The following is a 19433-nucleotide window of genomic DNA, read 5'->3' as shown; positions in this document are numbered from 1 at the left end:
TAAATTTGTATGTATTTAACTATTGAACTACTCAAAAACATACGTGGTTGCATTTGCAGTAGGTTAGCATAATCACAAATTTAAAGCGTAATTAATATAATTTAATTTTCATTTAATATTTGTTTAATATTAAAATATTATATTACAGAATTTTATATCAAGATGAATCTTTCTAGTGAAGGAGAAAAACATATTTTTAATTTCTTGCAACAGCAAAATTGTTGCTTAAGATGTTGTCTTCGTTTTATTGGATGGCGTACGCTAAATTGCTACGAAAATCCGGTTAAATTTGCAAGACAAGTAAGTTTCGAATTCTATAACTTTTAAATTTTTGATATAATATAAAATCTTTTTTTAGTCTGGATATATTGAAGAAAAGGAAGTTTCTTTCAATGATGAAATAATTTGCATAGCCTGTCTAGGAATTCTCCAAAATAAAGTACAACAACAAGTTGTTGAAAAAGTACGTTGAAGCATTTAACTTGAAATGTAGATATTTTATATAAATTTGAAATAATTTTACAAACAGATTGAAGTTGAAGTAAAAAAACAAAATTATGACAGTGAAACATTTACATGTGCATTAACAGTACCAGTATGCATCAGCCTCAGGGAACGTTTCTTACATATACAATGTGCTATGCAACTTAATTTTTCAAAAGAAACATTGTTAGAATTTAGAACCAAGCTACAAAATGTCAAAGATGTTTGGAAATGGATAATGACACCCAAAATAGAACAAGCAATTATGAAACAAGTGAATTTAACAATATCTTCTCCTTTCTTGATCGAAATTATTTTAACATACAAATGTAATGAGAAAGAATGTGAAACATTGTAAGTTTTTAGAATTGTTTTATTTCATTTGACAAAATTATTTTATTTTAATTTAAATAGAATTTTCTTCTTTGTAGACTAAACATGTATAAACGAAATGTTATGGGAAATAAACAAAAAAGAAAATTCAATGATAATAAAGTTAGTAGAAAAAGCATAGAAGCTGTAATGGCCAAAGTAACGGATGAAGAATTTTCTGAGTATTGTAAAGCTTCATCATTCAAAACATATGATAGTATTGATGTAGAAAATATCATATGTTCATATTCAAGTATCTTTATAGGAGGTAATATTCTCTATTAGAGATGTAATTGTAACATAAATTATTATATGTACTATATTATAACTTCAGGAAGGTATATTAAGCTATCAAGAGAACTTAGTCAAACACCATGGTTCATAAATGGTGAGAAAAAGATGCAGACTTCAGTTCAAGATATATTATGTAATCCTATTGTTGAAGTAGTAAAAGCTCAATGTAAGTTGAATATTTAATAATGTTTAATATTGTAATTGACAAATAATTATACACTGTGATCAGTTATTTTCAAATCTAATACCATTTTTCATACATATTCAGCTATTAAATTTTTATCATCTGGAAGAGAAGATGTGGATGTCAGAAATATATATTCAGGAAGGCCTTTTGCAGTTGAATTAATTAATCCTCGAATGACCAAAATAACCGAAAAGTTATTATCATATTTGGTTAACAGAATTAATCAATCTTCACATCAAGTACAGATTACGTCAAACTTAAAAGTTTTGTCTAAATTTGACTTAAAAAGGTTGAAAGAAGGTGAAAATATTAAAACGAAATTTTATCGAGCACTTTGTGTTTGTCGTAATGCATCTAAAAACATGCTATCTCTTGAAGAATTAAATAATTTAAAACGAGTAAAAATAGTACAAAAGACACCAGTAAGGGTATTGCATCGACGGCCTTTAAGTCCCAGGGAACGTTTAATATATGAGATGAGAGCGCGTTGGGTAGAACATCAGGAATTAAAAAAATTGGATATTACTATTGAAGGTGCTAGTATGTTCTTTGTATTAGATATCAAGACACAAGCTGGAACTTACGTAAAAGAATTTATACATGGAGATTTTGGACGAACTAAGCCGAGTTTATGCGACATTCTTAATGTTGAAATTGATATAGTTGCATTAGATGTAACAGGGATTAATTTAAACTGGCCATAAGAATTATGTTAATGCAGAAAAAATGTTTATATATACAAATGTAGGAAATATAAGTTGTCTTAATAATAATAATTAATAACAAACAAATTTTTTCATATAATTTGCACACATTTCACATTAATCTTTATACTTCAATATCCAAAAATGTCTCTTCACAGCAGCCATAGAAATTCTTTCTGAACTTTTCCGCTTAATTAACTGTAATTAAAAAAAATTAATTACATATCAAAATAAAAAATTATACAATATATATAAAAATTACCTTTGATATCAAATCTTTGGCTCCTGATGTAATTTGTTCTGGCCACTGTATATTTAATGTTTTTATTTTCATATATGTTTCTTGTTGTGAATCACTAAGGAAAGGAGGTTTACCTACTAGGAATTCATAACAGAGAATGCCTAAACACCAATGATCAACATATATATCGTATGTTTGACCTGTTACCATTTCTGGTGGCAAATAATCTAATGTTCCACATAATGTATTCCTCCTACAATTGTCATCATTTCAATAGAACTTATTTTATTATTGCTATTTTAACTAGGTTATAATTTGAAATATACTTACTTAGATGATGGTGCATGAACAGACCATCCAAAATCTGCCAATTTTACATTACCTTCATATGTAAGTAATAAATTTTCTGGTTTTATATCTCTATGGATTACATTATTCCTATGACAATATTCTAAAGCATCTGCTACTTGGTAAGTATATTTAGCAGACCTAAAGGATAAAATTATGAATTATAGGATAAAATTATTGAATTATTAAATTATAAATTAACTCCAAAAACACATACAGGTGTTCATTAAATCTTTCATTAGGCTGTCGCTTTAATTCCTTGTACAATTCACCCTTAGCTGCAAATTCTAATACAAGATAGATTCGCTTATGGTCATGAAAATATGTTAACATTTGAAGAATATGAGGATGTCTAAAAAATTTTATGCAATAATATACATTAATTTATGACAATCAGATTCATAAGACATTTATTGAGAAATTTATAAATCACTAAATCTACCTTAAATGTGTTTGAATTTCAATTTCACGCATCACTTGTTTTTCCACACGTCCTTTCATTAACTCCACTTTATATAAAGTTTTCAATGCAACCATATAATGTGTAGTCTTTTCTCTAGCTAAGTAAACTCGTCCAAATTTACCTCTACCCAGAGGTGCACCAATTTCAAAATCATCTAAATTCCATTGATATCTAAAATAGATATTTTGATTTTAAAATAAAATCTAAATTACACAATTTTGTAATAATGAAAAAGGTTTCTATATTTTACCTTGATCCCCTACAATCAACATGTTCTTCCATTTTACATAAAGTATCAAGAACAATTTCCTTATAATCAGAGGGAACATCAGAAGGAAGTTTAAATGCTTCCACGTGAGTCATAGTATCAGGAATTATATGTTCTTTTTACAATTTGGGAATATTTTTCAATAAATTTTTATTGTACACCTATCGTATTGTAAAAATTTGTATATTTAAATATTAAATATCTGCCAAAGCAAAATATTTAAATTTTTGTTAACATATTTTATTCATAATATCTTATTTATATTGTTTTTCAATAGTAATTATTTATATAATTTGTATAATATTTAATATTTAAGTTGAATTTTTTAATACAGTAATTAATGATTCGTATATTCATAAAAAATTGTTCCAAACAATACTTTCTCTTTCAACTGACATTTTTGATTTAAACCTTTAAGTAAAGTAGTAGATTAAAGTGACATCTATAGAATGAAAATTACCAAAAATTCAATTTCAATCATATAAAATTTTGCAGATCAATTTCAATGTGGGAATCCTAATATTATAAATGTATTTGGAAAATTGATTATAAACGAGCAATTAAACTTAAGACAAAAAATTATTTTCATAAAATCTAGAATTTTAATGTTCATGTTTCCTTTCTGTAAAGTTTCCTTTCTATCTTTCATTTTCCTGCTGGTCAACTATAAAGTATAAAGTAGTATTTGCTGATCACTTTTGACGTTTTGTCGTAAATTTGTGACAGAAATCTACTTACACGAGAACATAATGGTAATTATACAGTAAATTTTAAATGTACTTATATTTGCATAAATGATTAAACAATATATCATAGTATGAGTCATTGATTTTATATTCATTAAAGAAAAAAAAACATTATAGTTATCGTTATTAAAATTTATGATATGAGTAATGTGAAATTTTGTTAACAGAATGTATCATACATCTATTTTACATGTTTTCTTCTTTTTTAGGGTAATGAAAATTCGCTACCTATGGAACTATGTTCTAATTGTAAGTTAATATCAATCACTGTCTTGGTATCTTCAAATAACCTATTTTATTTTTTAAAATTCTGTCGTAAAATATAAATCCTTTATTCCCTTTTTTAATTAGTTTATATATTATAAAATTATTTAAATTATATTTTATCAAAATTTAATATTATTATATTAAGAATAATTTTTTTTGATTTACATATTTTTGAATTTACATATTGCTTTTGATTTATTTTTATCACAACTAAACATAGCACCTGTGAAGTACATCCACCATATTTGTTGATATACAAGTATCCATGCATGCACATACATTATCATATTAATAAAAAATATTAGTTTTATGCTTTCTGAATATTTTTCTAATATAAAAGTATTAATTTTTTAGTTGATGTAGATGAAATTAGAAGACTAGGAAAACGATTTCGGAAGTTAGATTTAGATAACAGCGGTGCTTTAAGCATTGATGAATTTATGTCATTACCAGAGTTACAACAGAATCCTTTAGTACAACGTGTTATAGATATATTTGATGCTGATGGTAATGGAGAAGTAGATTTTAAGGAATTTATTCATGGTGTTTCACAATTCAGTGTTAAGGTATATATAAATTTTGTTGTAATTTCAAAAGAATTCAAGTAATACATTTTAAAACATTTCTTTTTATTCTTAACATAGGGTGACAAAGAAAGCAAATTACGATTTGCATTTAGAATTTATGATGTGGATAATGATGGTTTCATAAGTAATGGAGAATTATTTCAAGTGTTAAAAACGATGGTAGGAAATAATTTGAAGGATATACAACTTCAACAAATTATTGATAAAACAATATTGTTTGCCGATAAAGATGAAGATGGCAAAATTAGTTTTGAGGAATTTTGTTCTGTAAGTATTATGTACAATGTACTCTGCAAGTACATTGTAGAGAAGAGAAGAAAAAGTAATTGTATCAAATTTTTATTACATATGATTTCAGGTTGTTGGTAATACAGACATCCATAAGAAGATGGTGGTTGATGTTTAAATTATCAAAATATATGAAAAAAAAAGATATTAAAAACAAATTTATGGTAATATCAACTTGACTTTATGAAATCATTATTAACAACAGATTTATTGGATAGTTATAAGTAACAAAACTGTGTAGTGTGAAATTATAATCATTACAAAGCTTTCCATCCAGCCAATTTAAATATAAGTTTGTTACTATTAATAATTTTCTCCACAGTGCAATGTACATTATAATTTAATTAACCTCCAACATTTTTAAATTTTGCACATTTATTAAATTGTTTTGCTATTAGAAAAGGTCTTAACACACATGTACACGTAATGCGTGCGCACATATACAAAGAAAAAAAAGAGAGTTAAAAATATCATATTTGTGCAATAACTTTATTATTATTTTATACGAACTATGCATACTCTTCTGCTACTGCTCAATGTTTTGAGCTTAATGAAACTTAATGCGACTGAAAAGAAGAAAAAATCGGTAAAATGAAAGAAAACGAGACAAATCCAGTACAAAGAGATGCCATTATTGAAAAAATAAACATATAGTACAGAAAATTTTATTTTCTAAAAATAGCACCAATGTGTTGCGGAGTCCTTCCAAATGAAATGAGTCTAAACGCCATATAAATCAAACTATTTTATTATGTTATTATGTATCATTTTATTGCTTATATCAAGTTAAGCTATACTTAAAAGTAGTTTGATTTACGCTATATTTAGATTCATTTTAATTGTAAAAATTCCAAAAATACATGAGTACCTCTTTTAGAAAGATAATATAAAAATTAAGAAAAAATAACATTTTCTTTAGTGTGTAGTCATATTTCAATGATGACATCTTTTTGAATTGCTAGATCTCAACCATTGTTGTTCATACTATATCTTTCTCGCTGCTTCTTGTTATATTTTTTTGCTTTCTTTATTAGATAATACTTGAGTCAATTTCTAAAAAAAAAATACGCTACCCCGCACGCGAAAATTGAATTGTTGGTTCTTAAATTTGATTGAATTTAACTCTGCACTACTGTATTTCATAATTTATAATATTATTTAATTAGTGTATAAACATTATAAAGTTATTGCAGAAAACTTTTGAAAATGCAGTTATCAATATATAGATTGTTTAAAAAAACATCTTTTGTATATTAAAAGCTAATAAGTGGTGCCTTGGAAATTGACCGATGATCGGGACTGAATCTCGCCAAAGATGAAAGGACAACCTTCTGTGAAATACAGATGGCTTTTCAATACATTTGTTTATATATCTCAGGTTGATAACATTGAAGTCTCACTTCATGAAGATAATTTGAAAAATTTGTAGCAATAGTGAATGGCTAATTTTCAACGCACTACTGTACATATCTTTATCGATTATTATATAATATATTTCAGTAATTTCATACATGTATATTGCATTTTCCATTCATTTTATTCTTCTCGTTTTTCAATCAGTTACTATCATACTTGAATGAACAGCATCTTATTTATTCCATAATACAAGATTCGTTAAATTTAATTTTGTAAGTAGTGAAATTGTAAAAAATTTTTAATCAGTTTCAAAATAAGTTTGTATTATATACATTGTGTTCAATTATTAATTAATGAATTAATTGTGCATTTGAAAAACTACATCACTTAAATAATTGTTATTAACAAATAAAAATACTTTTTTGTGATAATAATATTAATCTTTTCACAGGAAACTGATTTATGTCAGTTTTAATTAAGAATAATACACAATCCGAACTTTTGAAACTTTCGAATGCACAATTATTTTTAAACAATCGTATTTGTTTGTTATATTATTATTAAAGAGTTATTAAAGAGATATAAGATAATATATTACAATTCAAAAAAAAAATTACAATATATATTATCTTATACTTTAAGTATAATAACTTGTACATTTACATATTGTAAGATCTAAATGTCCAATCAAAGTTTTAAGTCTTAATCTATGTTAAAATAAATCTATATAATCTATATAATATTTAGTAATTTGAAACCCATATATATTTTTCAGTGTATTTGTTCCATAATCAATATTAAATCTACCTCTTCTTATATTGTTACTAAATATAACAATCTATAAAACATTTTAAATTGGAAACCCTTAGTTTATTAATATAATATTAACTATACATTGCTAGTACCACTATTTAAATATGAAAACTAAAAGACTCCTTTTTTGTTTTGTAATATTTATGAATATAATTATTAGTATTTTGTTTTGATTTAATATAATATATAATTTGAACATTGTTAAATATCATTTTTAATTGTGTATAGAAAGTACCTATAGAAAAAAGGTATGTACAACTTTATTTTTCATTTATGTAAATTTTATGTTACATATTTTCAATATAACAATACCATATCGTTCTAAATATTATCAAAGCAATAGAAATAGATTACAGAGATTTAATATTAAATTTCTAGAGGTCATAAATTGTTTTGTTCGCCGAAAAAATAATATAATAAATGGAAGCTAACCAAACACTGTCAACGTTGACACGTTTTTAAAGTATTGGTAACCCTGCTTCGTCTCCTGCCCTTCATTGTTGCCATTTAGTACCCGGTGTGTTTGCGTTTTTCGTTACTTCTTGCATACAGTTTTTCACAGGTTTTTAGCAATCCAACGAAAAGTGTCAATAGAAATTATTTTGCGAACAAAAGAAGGCGGTGGGGGTAGCAGGAGGTGAAGATGGATAATTTGGAGGAGGTATTGCAAGCGCTCGACGAATTTCAGAAAATGCGTCCGAGTGAAATACCTCGGGAGCTTGAGGATTATTTATGTTGGGTTGCGAAAACCGGTGATCCTGTTTATCAGTGGTCTTTAATCAAAACATTGTTCAGAGAAAAGCTCACCCGTGTGATGACTGATTTTTATGAGACTTGTCCAACGCTTGACCTCGCACCTTGTCCAAATGTTGAACATTTTAATTATGACACAATGAAAAGTAATCTTTTAGAACGTTTGGAATCATTTGCGAGCGCTCCATTTACCGTCCAGCGAATTTGCGAATTGTTAACAGCACCGCGTAAGGAATACAATAGGGTTGACAAGTTTATGAGAGCCATTGAAAAAAATATCTTGGTTGTTTCTACTAGAGAACCTGGGCCAATAGCAAGGAGGAATGAAAATGGAGATGGTATGGTCAATGGATCTATAGATGAAGATACATCTGTAACACAACCTCCTCAAGATGTAGAAATGGAATATTGGCAAAAGGATTGCCCTTCTACAGTTACAATTAGCGTGCACACTGTTGAAAATGAAACACCATTGTTACATACTGTTGTACCAACTACTACTGTAGTAAAGAATGTATTTGGAACAGAGGAACTTTCTCATGAAAAAGTGGAATCTACATCTTCCAAGTCAGACATTGTGGTATCTAATTTTATACCAACTACTTCAGAATTTTCTGGAGTTTCTAATTTAAATTCTCAAACTCAAACACAAGATTCACAAATTGGACCTACAATACAGAATCTATCAACTATAGTTCCTGAAACTTCTGGCATTATGAGCGATGTTTCAGAAGCAATCATGAATGAGGACACCAGTTCTCAACCTAGTTTAGAATTGGAAAATGAAGGACGAGATGCTCTGGATTCCTTGAGGAAATTACAAACTACTTTTCAAACAAAAGATTTCAGTTCAAATGAAAATAAATCATCAAAGCTTTATGTAGATAATTCTAAAATAAACGAAAAAACAGAGGTTGAAACAGTGTCAATACATGTACAAGAAGGATCAAATAAAAGTAATGATATATTGATTAAGTCAGATGTTGATCTTAAAACAGTGTTAGAAAATAAAGAATCAGTTAATCCAGTTATTAAAAATCTTTTAAATACTAACGAAAATTTGGAAACAACAATAAAATTAGGTACTGATGTAGGAAACATTCAATCAATAATTGATACATCTGGTTCAAATACAGAACATAAAGAGCCACTAACTTTAGAAAATGTTAATATTGGAAGCAAAGTTACAACAAACAGTTCGGAACAACCTACAAATAATTTAATTTTATCCACTGATAATGTAAATACAGAAGAAACTATAAATACATCAGAGGATATGTCTGTAGATGTAGAGAACATAAAAGATCAAAACAAAGAAGGAGAACTAATAAATGATTTAAAACCTATAGTGGAAGAACCATGTTCTAAAGATAATGCAACAAAAAATTTCAATTGTGATCAAGAGAAAAGCAATTTAATTATTACAGAAGCTGTAGAAGATGAAACCAGAGTAATAAAATCTATAGTACCTGATCCAATTCCTATTGTTGAGGAACCAAAAGATACTGAAATTGTTAATGTAAAAAAAAACAATTCTCCAATTGTTGAAATAACAGAAGAATCAGAAAATCAAAATACTACAGTAACATGTCAATCAGAAAATAAAAAAGACATGTCTGTTGTGGATAGTAACATAGCACAATTAAAAGGTAACGACATAACTTCTACCATAAATAAAATAGAGGATAGTGATACAGTAATAGAAAATGTCATGAGTAAGAAAGGACAAGAAGCAGTGGAATTAATGGAAGTAGATGAAGAAGAAACATTATCCGTGTTTCAGCAAGATGATGAACCTATGGAGCAAGAAACAGTACAATCATCTAGAAGTTAATAACGTGTAAGAAGAAGGTTCTGTTCATTTTTTTAATATTTGATTTCTCTTTTAACAAAAAAGAACAAATACTGAAAAAACGGAATTTGTCTATATGAGAAATATTTTTATTGTAGTTTAAATATGATTTGTATGACTTCCCTTAAGTGATTTGATATATAAGACATAAAGAAATATTGTAAAATTTACAAAAAATTCTATAATTATGTGTTACTTACTATTTCATTAACTTTATAAATACCACTTTATTACCACAAATTTCGGTATTGTACAGAGACTTGTTCATATGAATTTCTACGCCCCTGTAGAAAGCAAAATGCTGCTTATTTCTAGGACATTATAATATTAATGACCACTTTTGACCATGGGTTAGATTTTCACCAGTTTATAATGAAATTTCATAGTAAACTTATGCTAATTAAATTTCTACTTAAAATATAGCTATATTTGCAACTGGAGTATATGAAATTCTATGCTCCTAACAAATACAACATGTGATATAAATGGAAAAACGTTTTAAACCTACATTCTGGTGCTTTACAGTATGTTTAATTGGCAAATAGAAGTATAGGTCTAATCACTGTCAAATAAATTAATTATTGATCTTACATAAAAAATATATTTATCACATAAAAAAATTGTAATAATTGGAAAATAATTGGTAACACAAAAAATATGCCAGTTTTGCGAAATCAATACTTATTAATAACATATTTTCACAAAGATGAGTGAAATTTAAAAATGTTTCAATTATATTAAATATAAGTGGGATCAAAATTATTTAATAATTTAAGTTGCAATCAGTAAATACATGCTTTTATTAAACAGATCTTCTATATAAAGTGAGATGAATACCAAGAATGAGAAGTTTTTTTTCAGTTAGAGAAATTAATGATTTTACTCTGTTTTCCAATAGAGGTATAATAGTCAAATATTTGTCAACTAATTATCACAACATCTTTATTTTCCTAAAGAAGAGATTATATTAACTAAGTTCATATAATGATTTTAAATCTGACTAGTTTAATTACAACAATTAACTTCTGGTCATGTGTTTTCATTAAATATTTTTATGCAAACACAAGTCTAGAAATAATTCATCTTAAAAATAATTATAATAACAGTATATTAATTTAAAAGTAACATAGATCATTGATATAAGACATTGATATAACTTAATATAGCAGTGTACATTATTTTATAGAAAATATATTAAAAATTATTACCAAAGTGGAATTATTTATAATACCTGCCTTATACTTTAAGTCAAAGAAAATATAGCTTTGTGATTTTTATATTGGATCAGAACTTATAATAATGATTGTGTTATATAAATTATTTTAATATCCTAAATGAATGTGTATTAAATTTCATTTTTTAAATCTTAAATTCATCTTTGATGAAAAAACTGTTTGTAGAAGTTATTTAAACATGCCTTCTAAAAATATGATTTTCATGATTCAAAATTTTGTAAAAAAATGGTACATGGTGCAAAAAAAAGTTACGAATAACTGGAATATAATTACAGAATAAAACATTGTATTTCAGAAATCAATAAATTTATTAATTATTTATTACAAATGTGACTTTCAATGACCTCTATAAAATGTTTTCATATATTATCATATATTTGTTGTGTTCATTATTTTTCTGGTTCATTAAACAATATACACATATAATTTTTTAATACATTAATTTTACCACGTTTATTACAAAATTTAATTAAATATTTGATGTTGAACTAACTTATTGAAGTAACTATTTTTTAGATGCATAAGTTCTTTATAAGTTCCACTTTCTATTATTTGTCCTTGCTTTAAGATTACGACTTTATCTGCATTTTTTATTGTACTTAATCTGTGAGCTATGGTTAAAACTGTTCGTCCTTGAACAGCTTTTTCTAAAGCTTTTTGTATATAATATTCGCTCTCGGCATCTAATGCACTCGTGGCTTCGTCCAAAACTAAAATTTTGGGATCCTAAATGCAAGTAATTTAGAAACATTAAATTGTACTGAATGATTTTTATTTCAATAATGTATATACCTTTATTAAAGCTCTAGCAATAGCAACTCTTTGTCGTTGTCCACCACTGAGTGTAATACCTCGTTCCCCAATCACTGTATCTAAACCATCTGGCATATTTTTTGTAAATTCCAAAATGTGTGCACGGTTTGCTATTTCTTCTATATTATATTTTACAGAGTTTATTGCTCCATATAATATGTTCTCTCTTATTGTCCCACTAAAGAGTATAGGTTCTTGAGAAACGATACTGATTTGTGATTTCACCCACATTGGATTAAGAAATTTAAGATCATGATTATCTAAAAGTACAGATCCCGAATTGGGATCATAAAGTCTTAATAAGAGTGAAGCTATTGTAGACTTTCCAGAACCTGATGCTCCAACAATAGCAACTACAGTATTTGATGGAATTTTTAAACTGAAATTTTTCAAAACCCATGTATTTTCTCTTGTAGAATAAGCAAAACTGACATTCTGAAATTCAATATCACCTGAAAGTTGTTTTTTCAGAATCTTACCACTGTCAATTGGTATTGCTGATTCTCTGTCAATCAATTCAACTAAACGTATATTTGCTCCCAATGCTTTATTTAATTCACTATAAAATGAAGATAATCCATTTAAAGAAATTGTAACATATGCTGCATATATTAAGAATGCACTTAAACTCCCAATCGTAAGAGAAGAATCAGAAACCATAGCTCCACCATAATACAAAACAGATAAAATGATCATATTTCCAGAGAACCCAGTAAATCCAAAAAATATTCCTCTGTATAAACTTTCCTTATAACAAACTTTAAGCATATTATCTAATTGGGTATTGTAATAATTGGCTTCATTTATTTCTTTTGAAAATGCTTTTACTGTCCTTATATTACTAATTCTTTCTTCTGCAATTGTATTCAGAGTTGCTAAATTATTTTGTATGTCTCTAGAAATTTTCTTTAAAAGACGACCACACACTATGGCAACTGCAGCAACTGGTGGTACAATAATTAAACCAATTATAGCTAATTTAGGTGAGGCATACAGCATCATAGATATTCCACAAATACTCATGGAGGCAGAACGCAATCCATCCGATATATTGCTCGTCAATGCATGGCTAACAAGTTGTGTGTCTCCTGAAATTAATAAAGGATGTGAAAGAGTGGAATTTACGTAATGGAATTGGTTAAAATTTCTATTTATACCAGACAATCGACCAACAAATTCTCCTGTATTACATCTATCAAACATTGCTATTTCTTGGCGAAGAATAACAGCATACAATTGTTTTCTTAAAGATTGTGTAATTCTATGTCCAGCAGTAGACATTAAATATACTCTGCAGAAATTACATAAACTTCCAATAACAAATATTCCAAACAAAATAATACAAAATTGATTAAGATTTTTCTTTGTATCTTTCTTGTCATTTGTATAAATAATATCAATTAATTTTCCTAAACAAAATGGTACAGCCATTGTTATAGTAGAGGAAATTAATAGAAAAGTAATAGCACCAAATAACCTCCATTTTTCAGGTGCTGCTAATACAAGCAAATTTTTTATTTCTGATGCTTTTTTCTTTTTTGTGGTAAATCGTACAATGGGTTTTAAATTTTTTGTTTCTAAAGTATTCGTTCGGTGACATTTTAAAGCGGAAAGTATACAGATATTTCTATTAATTCTAATTGACGGCGTTATACGTGTAGAAAATAACTGTTTATATGTGATAACTGGTTTGTGAAATTTTATTTTTTGGAAATTGTTATTTTTTGTAAATAACCTCCAAATAAGTGCCATTTTTTGAATACCACTACGATCAAAGCAAGCCACAAAACGAAGTCATTAAAACTTTTGCTTCATCATTAATAACTCGAAAAGGTTATAACACTTTCAAAATTAATATTACATCAATTGAATACATTAATATATTAATGTTATAAATTATATTTATATTATTTTTCAATACATATTTATAAATTTGAATTTAATTTGATGTTAATAATTATTTGTTTGTAATATGTTTTAATTTCGTAATTAGTTTCGGATCAGCTGAATAAATTAAAAAAAGAAATAATCTTTTAGTCACGTGATTAAATTGATAGTGAATGAACTATGTAACAAGCATTATAATTTGATGCGAAAATAACTTTTGTGTGAGAGAATCCGACATATTATTTACTTTTAACATTAGTATAATTATCAGTATATTGCGAATTATTTTATATGTTGCAATACACACACAATTAATATAGGAAGTGTAAATAAATACAAATTGTGTTGTTGATAATACATTATTTATTTAATACAAATTTGATTTTAAATTTCAAAATTGATTATACAAAGTTTAAAAGATTATAACCTTAAACTGTAGCTCATTAAAGTAACAAACATTATCATAAAATATATTTAATTGAGATATATGATACATGAAAGTACATTTGCGATGCTATTTATTTTGTTTATGTGATATAGCATATATAAAAGTAGAGTCAAAATTAGCAGGAAATGAAATTGATTTTGTACTTGGGTGCTTGTAATATTTATTTTCGTTTCAGAATGTTTTGAATAATTTAAAAACCTATTTGTCTTTTATTTTTATTACTTCTAGTTATAAGACTATAAACTAGGTTTGAATTAGAAATAGTAGATGTGATCCCATACCTAATCAAAAGGAGTGGGGGAAACGTTCCAAAGCGCACAATTTAGTTGAGCATCTCGTGTTAACCAATGTAGAGGTTATAAACTTAATATAGTTCTTTCTAAGAACGTACCACCATTATTTTTCTATATTTACTATACATTCATTGAATTAATGGCACTACACTAATTCAGTTATTTGTGTGTACACGACACACAGATCCTGATTAGTAATTTATTTGACTCGTAATTGGCGAGTATCAAAACATGAAGAATTTATATGACAGACGTATTATAATAATATGATTAAAAACACATTGAATCTTTAATCATTAAAAAAATTAAAAAAACAATGACAATCACGGAAATGGTATATAATAATATAAAATTTGTGTGATGTCAAATAGGTATGTAAAAATTAACGCCAATTTACATTTTTCCACAATTTTGTTATGTTTTTAAAAATGTTATATTTATTTTAGATATCATTACAAGAAAACTTATAAAAATAATATTGTATAATTGACATTGATAAATTTTTAATAATGTCAAGTACACTTGTACAACAATTTGTTCATAGACTCAAATCTAGAAATGAAGAAGTACGTAATAAAGCAGCTAGAGATTTATGTCTCTATGTTAAAACAGAGCTACGTGAAGCATCACAGGAAGAAATTACAGCTTTTATGGATGAATTTAATCACCATATATTTGAAATGGTATCTGGGTCAGATGTAAATGAAAAAAAAGGAGGAATCTTAGCTATAGTTTGCCTTATTGGAGCTGATGTAGGAAACATTAACACAAGAACTATAAGATTTGCAAATTATTTGAGAAATTTATTACCTTCTAATGATGTGGGCGTTATGGAGTTAGCTGCTAAAACAGTTGGTAAACTAGCATTAGTTTCAGGTACTTATACAGCAGAATATGTAGAATTCGAAGTAAAACGTGCCTTTGAATGGCTTGGTGGTGATAGGCATGAAGGTAAAAGACATGCTGCTGTTCTTGTTTTAAGAGAACTAGCTGTTTCTATGCCAACATATTTTTTTCAACAAGTAACACCATTTTTTGAACTCATATTTAATGCAATATGTGATCCAAAACCTGTGATAAGAGAAGGTGCTGTCGAAGCATTAAGGGCTGCTTTAGTTGTTACTGCACAAAGAGAAACAACAAAACAGATGCATAAGTCACAATGGTATAAACAGTGTTATGATGAAATAGTAGCAGGATTTGAAGAAGTATATAGTAGAGAAAGAGGAGTAAATAAAGATGATAGAATACATGGTTCACTGTTAATATTAAATGAATTGTTAAGATGTAGTAACATTCAGTGGGAGAAGAATTATGAAGCTTTAATGGAACGATTAAATTGTTCCACTCAACAAAATGAAAATGATATATTATCATTAATGCCACGATTAAAAACGACAATAGTGTCTAAATGGTCCAGCTCTTCTCAAAATTCTCCTAATTCACAACAAGCATTATATCCAGCACATGAATCTGCAGTATGTCGTTGTTTAATGCAAGAAAAATTAGATGACATATATAATGATGTAATGAATCAGAGAATGTCTAGAAATCCACATATTCAACATGCTCTTATGATGTTGTTGCCTAGGCTTGCAGCATTTAATAAAGAAAAATTTACAAAAGATCACTTGAGAGAATCATTGGCATATCTTTTAATGACTTTACGAAGTAGAGAAAAGGACAGATATGCTGCATTTACCACTATTGGATTTATAGCAGTTGCGGTAGAAGACTCCATAAATTCTTATCTTTCTAAAATTATGGAAGTAATCAAGAGTTTGTTACCTTCTAAGGAGATGTCTACTAAAAAACGGGGAGCATCTTTGGAGCCTGCAGTATTCATTTGTATAACTTTACTTGGACATGCAGTAAAACAAGTTATAGCTGCAGATGTGAGAGATTTGTTAGAATCTATGTTACAGACTGGATTAAGCCCCATACTTACAACATCTCTCAGGGAACTAGCTCATAGCGTTCCTTCATTGAAACCTGATATATCTCAAGGACTTTTGCGGATGTTGTCTCAAGTTTTGATGCAAAAGCCTTTAAGACATCCTGGTGCACCATGGACTGCAACTAGTCCTATTTCTGGTCCTCCTACAGAAGTGGATATACCATCTACAGTTTTAGCATTGAAGACTCTTGGAACATTTAACTTCGATGGTAATCCACTTTTGCAGTTTGTGAGACAATGTGCTGATCATTTTCTTACATCAGAACAAGCAGAGGTTCGATTAGAGGCTGTAAGAACATGCTCAAGATTATTACGATTAGCATTAAATCAACCTGGACCTACAGTGACTAATACTGTTTCTACTGTTTTGGGAAAACTATTAGTTGTAGGCATAACAGACACAGATCCTGATGTAAGACTGTGGGTATTAGCTTCTTTAGATGATTCCTTTGATATTCATTTGGCACAAGCAGAAAATCTTTCTGCATTATTTATTGCAATGAATGATGAAATGTTTGAGATAAGAGAATTAGCAATTCGCACAATCGGACGATTAAGTACAATGAATCCAGCATACGTTATGCCTTCTCTTCGTAAAACGCTTATACAATTTTTAACAGAATTGGAACATTCAGGTATGGGTCGTAACAAAGAACAAGCTACACGAATGTTGGATCATTTAGTTGTCAGTGCACCAAGACTTATCCGACCATACATGGAACCCATTTTAAAAGTTCTTGTTCCAAAGTTAACAGAATCTGAGTCGAATCCTGGTGTAATCTTAGCTATATTACGTGCTATTGGTGATCTAGCTGAAGTTAATGGCGCTGAAATGCAACAATGGATGCCTGAGCTTCTTTCTATATTACTTGAGATGTTAGTTGATGCAAGTTCTCCAGAAAAAAGAGGAGTTGCTTTATGGGTTCTTGGACAATTGGTAGGAAGTACAGGACATGTTGTTAAACCATACATGCAATATCCTAGTCTACTAGATGTATTGATAAATTTCTTAAAAACAGAACAACAACCAATTATTAGAAGAGAAACTATAAGAGTTCTTGGATTATTAGGTGCTTTGGATCCATATAAGCATAAGATGAACCTTGGTCAAATTGACTCTCAATTGGATACCCTCACTTCTATGGCTGATACTAAAAGTGAAACTGAAAATACACAAGATTTAACTACTAGCGAAATGTTAGTAAATATGTCCTCATCAACTTTAGAAGAATACTATCCAGCCATTGCAATTGCAACACTTATGAGAATTATTCGTGATCCGACGTTATCACAACATCATACTATGGTAGTTCAAGCTGTAACTTTTATATTTAAGAGTTTAGGGATTAAATGTGTTCCATATATCTCTCAAGTGATGCCTAGTTTTCTTAATGTGGTTCGTACGGCAGACGTTAATTTTCGCGAATATCTGTTTCAACAACTGGCCATTCTTATTGCCATTGTGAAGCAGCATATTAGAAATTATTTGGATGATATATTTAATTTAATTAAAGAATTTTGGACTGTAAATAGTCCATTACAAAGCACGCTGATACTTTTAGTCGAGCATATTGCTGTTGCACTAGGTGCAGAGTTTAAAATTTACTTGCCACAATTAATGCCACAAATATTAAGAGTGTTAACACATGATACAAGCAAAGATAGATCAGTTACAGTGAAACTTCTCCAAGCACTTCAAAAATTTGGAAATAATCTGGATAATTATCTTCATTTAGTTTTACCACCAATTGTAAAATTATTCCACACCAATGATTGTCCAATAACTGTAAACAGAGTGGCACTTGAAACTGTTGATAATTTAGCAGATACATTGGATTTCACAGATTTTGCATCTAGAATTGTACATCCTCTGGTACGAACTTTGGACCAGTGTCCAGAGTTACGAAATACAGCAATGGATACACTATGCGCGCTAGTGATACAATTAGGAAAGAAATATCAAATCTTTATCTTATTAGTACAAAAAGTTATGACAAAGCATAAAATTGTTAATTCATGTTACGATGTTCTAATTGATAAAATTTTAACAGAGACTACTGTTGGCGACAGTGAAGATTATCTGTTAATGAGACATCGACATTCAAGAAACAAGAATCGTGACTTATCTTTGACATCATCCGATACAACAACAATTAAAAGATTACATGTGTCTGCCTCGAATCTACAAAAAGCCTGGACAGCAACAAGAAGAGTTTCGAAAGATGATTGGCTGGAGTGGTTAAGAAGTTTATCAATTGGTTTGCTCAAAGAATCACCATCACCAGCATTACGATCTTGTTGGGCTCTTGCACAGACCTATTCCCAATTACCTAGAGACTTATTTAATGCAGCATTTGTTTCTTGTTGGACAGAATTGGATGACACTTACAAAGCAGAACTTATACAAACTTTACAACAAGCATTAATGGTTCCTGATCTTCCAGAGATAACACAAACAATTTTAAATTTAGCAGAGTTCATGGAACACTGTGACAAAGGGCCATTGCCATTAGATAATAAAATTTTGGGTGAAAGAGCGATGCATTGTAGAGCTTATGCAAAGGCATTGCATTATAAAGAGGATGAATTTCACAAAAGTAGAAACAGTAATGTGTTTGAATCTTTAATTTCTATTAATAACAAACTTCAGCAGAAAGAAGCTGCAGAAGGTTTACTGGAATATGTTATGAACCAAAATAATCAACAAGATCTAAAAGTACAAATTCGTTGGTATGAGAAACTGCATAATTGGGATAAAGCTTTGCAATTGTATAGGGC

General features: G+C 28.2%; 6 protein-coding genes across 6 annotated transcripts in view; 4 read left to right on the top strand and 2 right to left on the bottom strand.

Moving 5' to 3' along the window:
- Positions 1–162: 162 nt before the first annotated feature.
- Positions 163–2040, top strand: Pus10 (Pseudouridine synthase 10). The gene is made up of 6 exons (XM_017905297.1): positions 163–300; positions 359–463; positions 530–837; positions 915–1123; positions 1190–1315; positions 1418–2040. Exons 1-6 carry the CDS (start codon positions 163–165, stop codon positions 2038–2040), a joined length of 1509 nt encoding a protein of 502 aa, XP_017760786.1.
- A 117-nt stretch (positions 2041–2157) lies between these two features.
- Positions 2158–3455, bottom strand: aurB (aurora kinase B). Its single transcript, XM_017905349.1, has 6 exons — positions 3343–3455; positions 3072–3263; positions 2847–2981; positions 2612–2770; positions 2303–2534; positions 2158–2238 (listed from the first exon to the last, which is right to left on the bottom strand). Exons 1-6 carry the CDS (start codon positions 3453–3455, stop codon positions 2158–2160), a joined length of 912 nt encoding a protein of 303 aa, XP_017760838.1.
- A 570-nt stretch (positions 3456–4025) lies between these two features.
- Positions 4026–6723, top strand: LOC108551166 (calcineurin subunit B type 2). Its single transcript, XM_017905207.1, has 5 exons — positions 4026–4112; positions 4316–4355; positions 4728–4939; positions 5018–5227; positions 5319–6723. Exons 1-5 carry the CDS (start codon positions 4110–4112, stop codon positions 5364–5366), a joined length of 513 nt encoding a protein of 170 aa, XP_017760696.1. The 5' UTR covers positions 4026–4109; the 3' UTR covers positions 5367–6723.
- Positions 6724–7928: 1205 nt separating this feature from the next.
- LOC108551165 (Protein phosphatase 4 regulatory subunit 2-related protein) lies at positions 7929–10004 on the top strand. Its single transcript, XM_017905206.1, has one exon. It carries the CDS (start codon positions 8061–8063, stop codon positions 10002–10004), a length of 1944 nt encoding a protein of 647 aa, XP_017760695.1. The 5' UTR covers positions 7929–8060.
- Positions 10005–11710: 1706 nt separating this feature from the next.
- On the bottom strand, positions 11711–13830 carry LOC108551222 (ATP-binding cassette sub-family B member 10, mitochondrial). The gene is made up of 3 exons (XM_017905303.1): positions 13228–13830; positions 12050–13158; positions 11711–11983 (listed from the first exon to the last, which is right to left on the bottom strand). The coding sequence occupies exons 1-3, from the start codon at positions 13820–13822 to the stop codon at positions 11723–11725; spliced, it is 1965 nt and encodes a 654-aa protein (XP_017760792.1). The 5' UTR covers positions 13823–13830; the 3' UTR covers positions 11711–11722.
- Positions 13831–15207: 1377 nt separating this feature from the next.
- Tor (serine/threonine-protein kinase Tor) overlaps positions 15208–19433 on the top strand; it is a 7979-nt gene continuing 3753 nt past the window's right edge. Inside the window, exon 1 of the mRNA XM_017905189.1 lies at positions 15208–19429. Coding sequence (XP_017760678.1) covers positions 15208–19429 — 4222 coding nt within the window. The remainder of the gene's footprint in view (positions 19430–19433) is intronic.

This window comes from Eufriesea mexicana, unplaced genomic scaffold (genome assembly GCF_001483705.2).
Source record: "Eufriesea mexicana isolate 0111107269 unplaced genomic scaffold, ASM148370v2 scaffold3780, whole genome shotgun sequence".
Classification (NCBI taxonomy): domain Eukaryota; kingdom Metazoa; phylum Arthropoda; class Insecta; order Hymenoptera; family Apidae; genus Eufriesea; species Eufriesea mexicana.
Note: the sequence above shows the minus strand (reverse complement) of the source record. Positions and strands in the feature narration are given on the sequence as shown.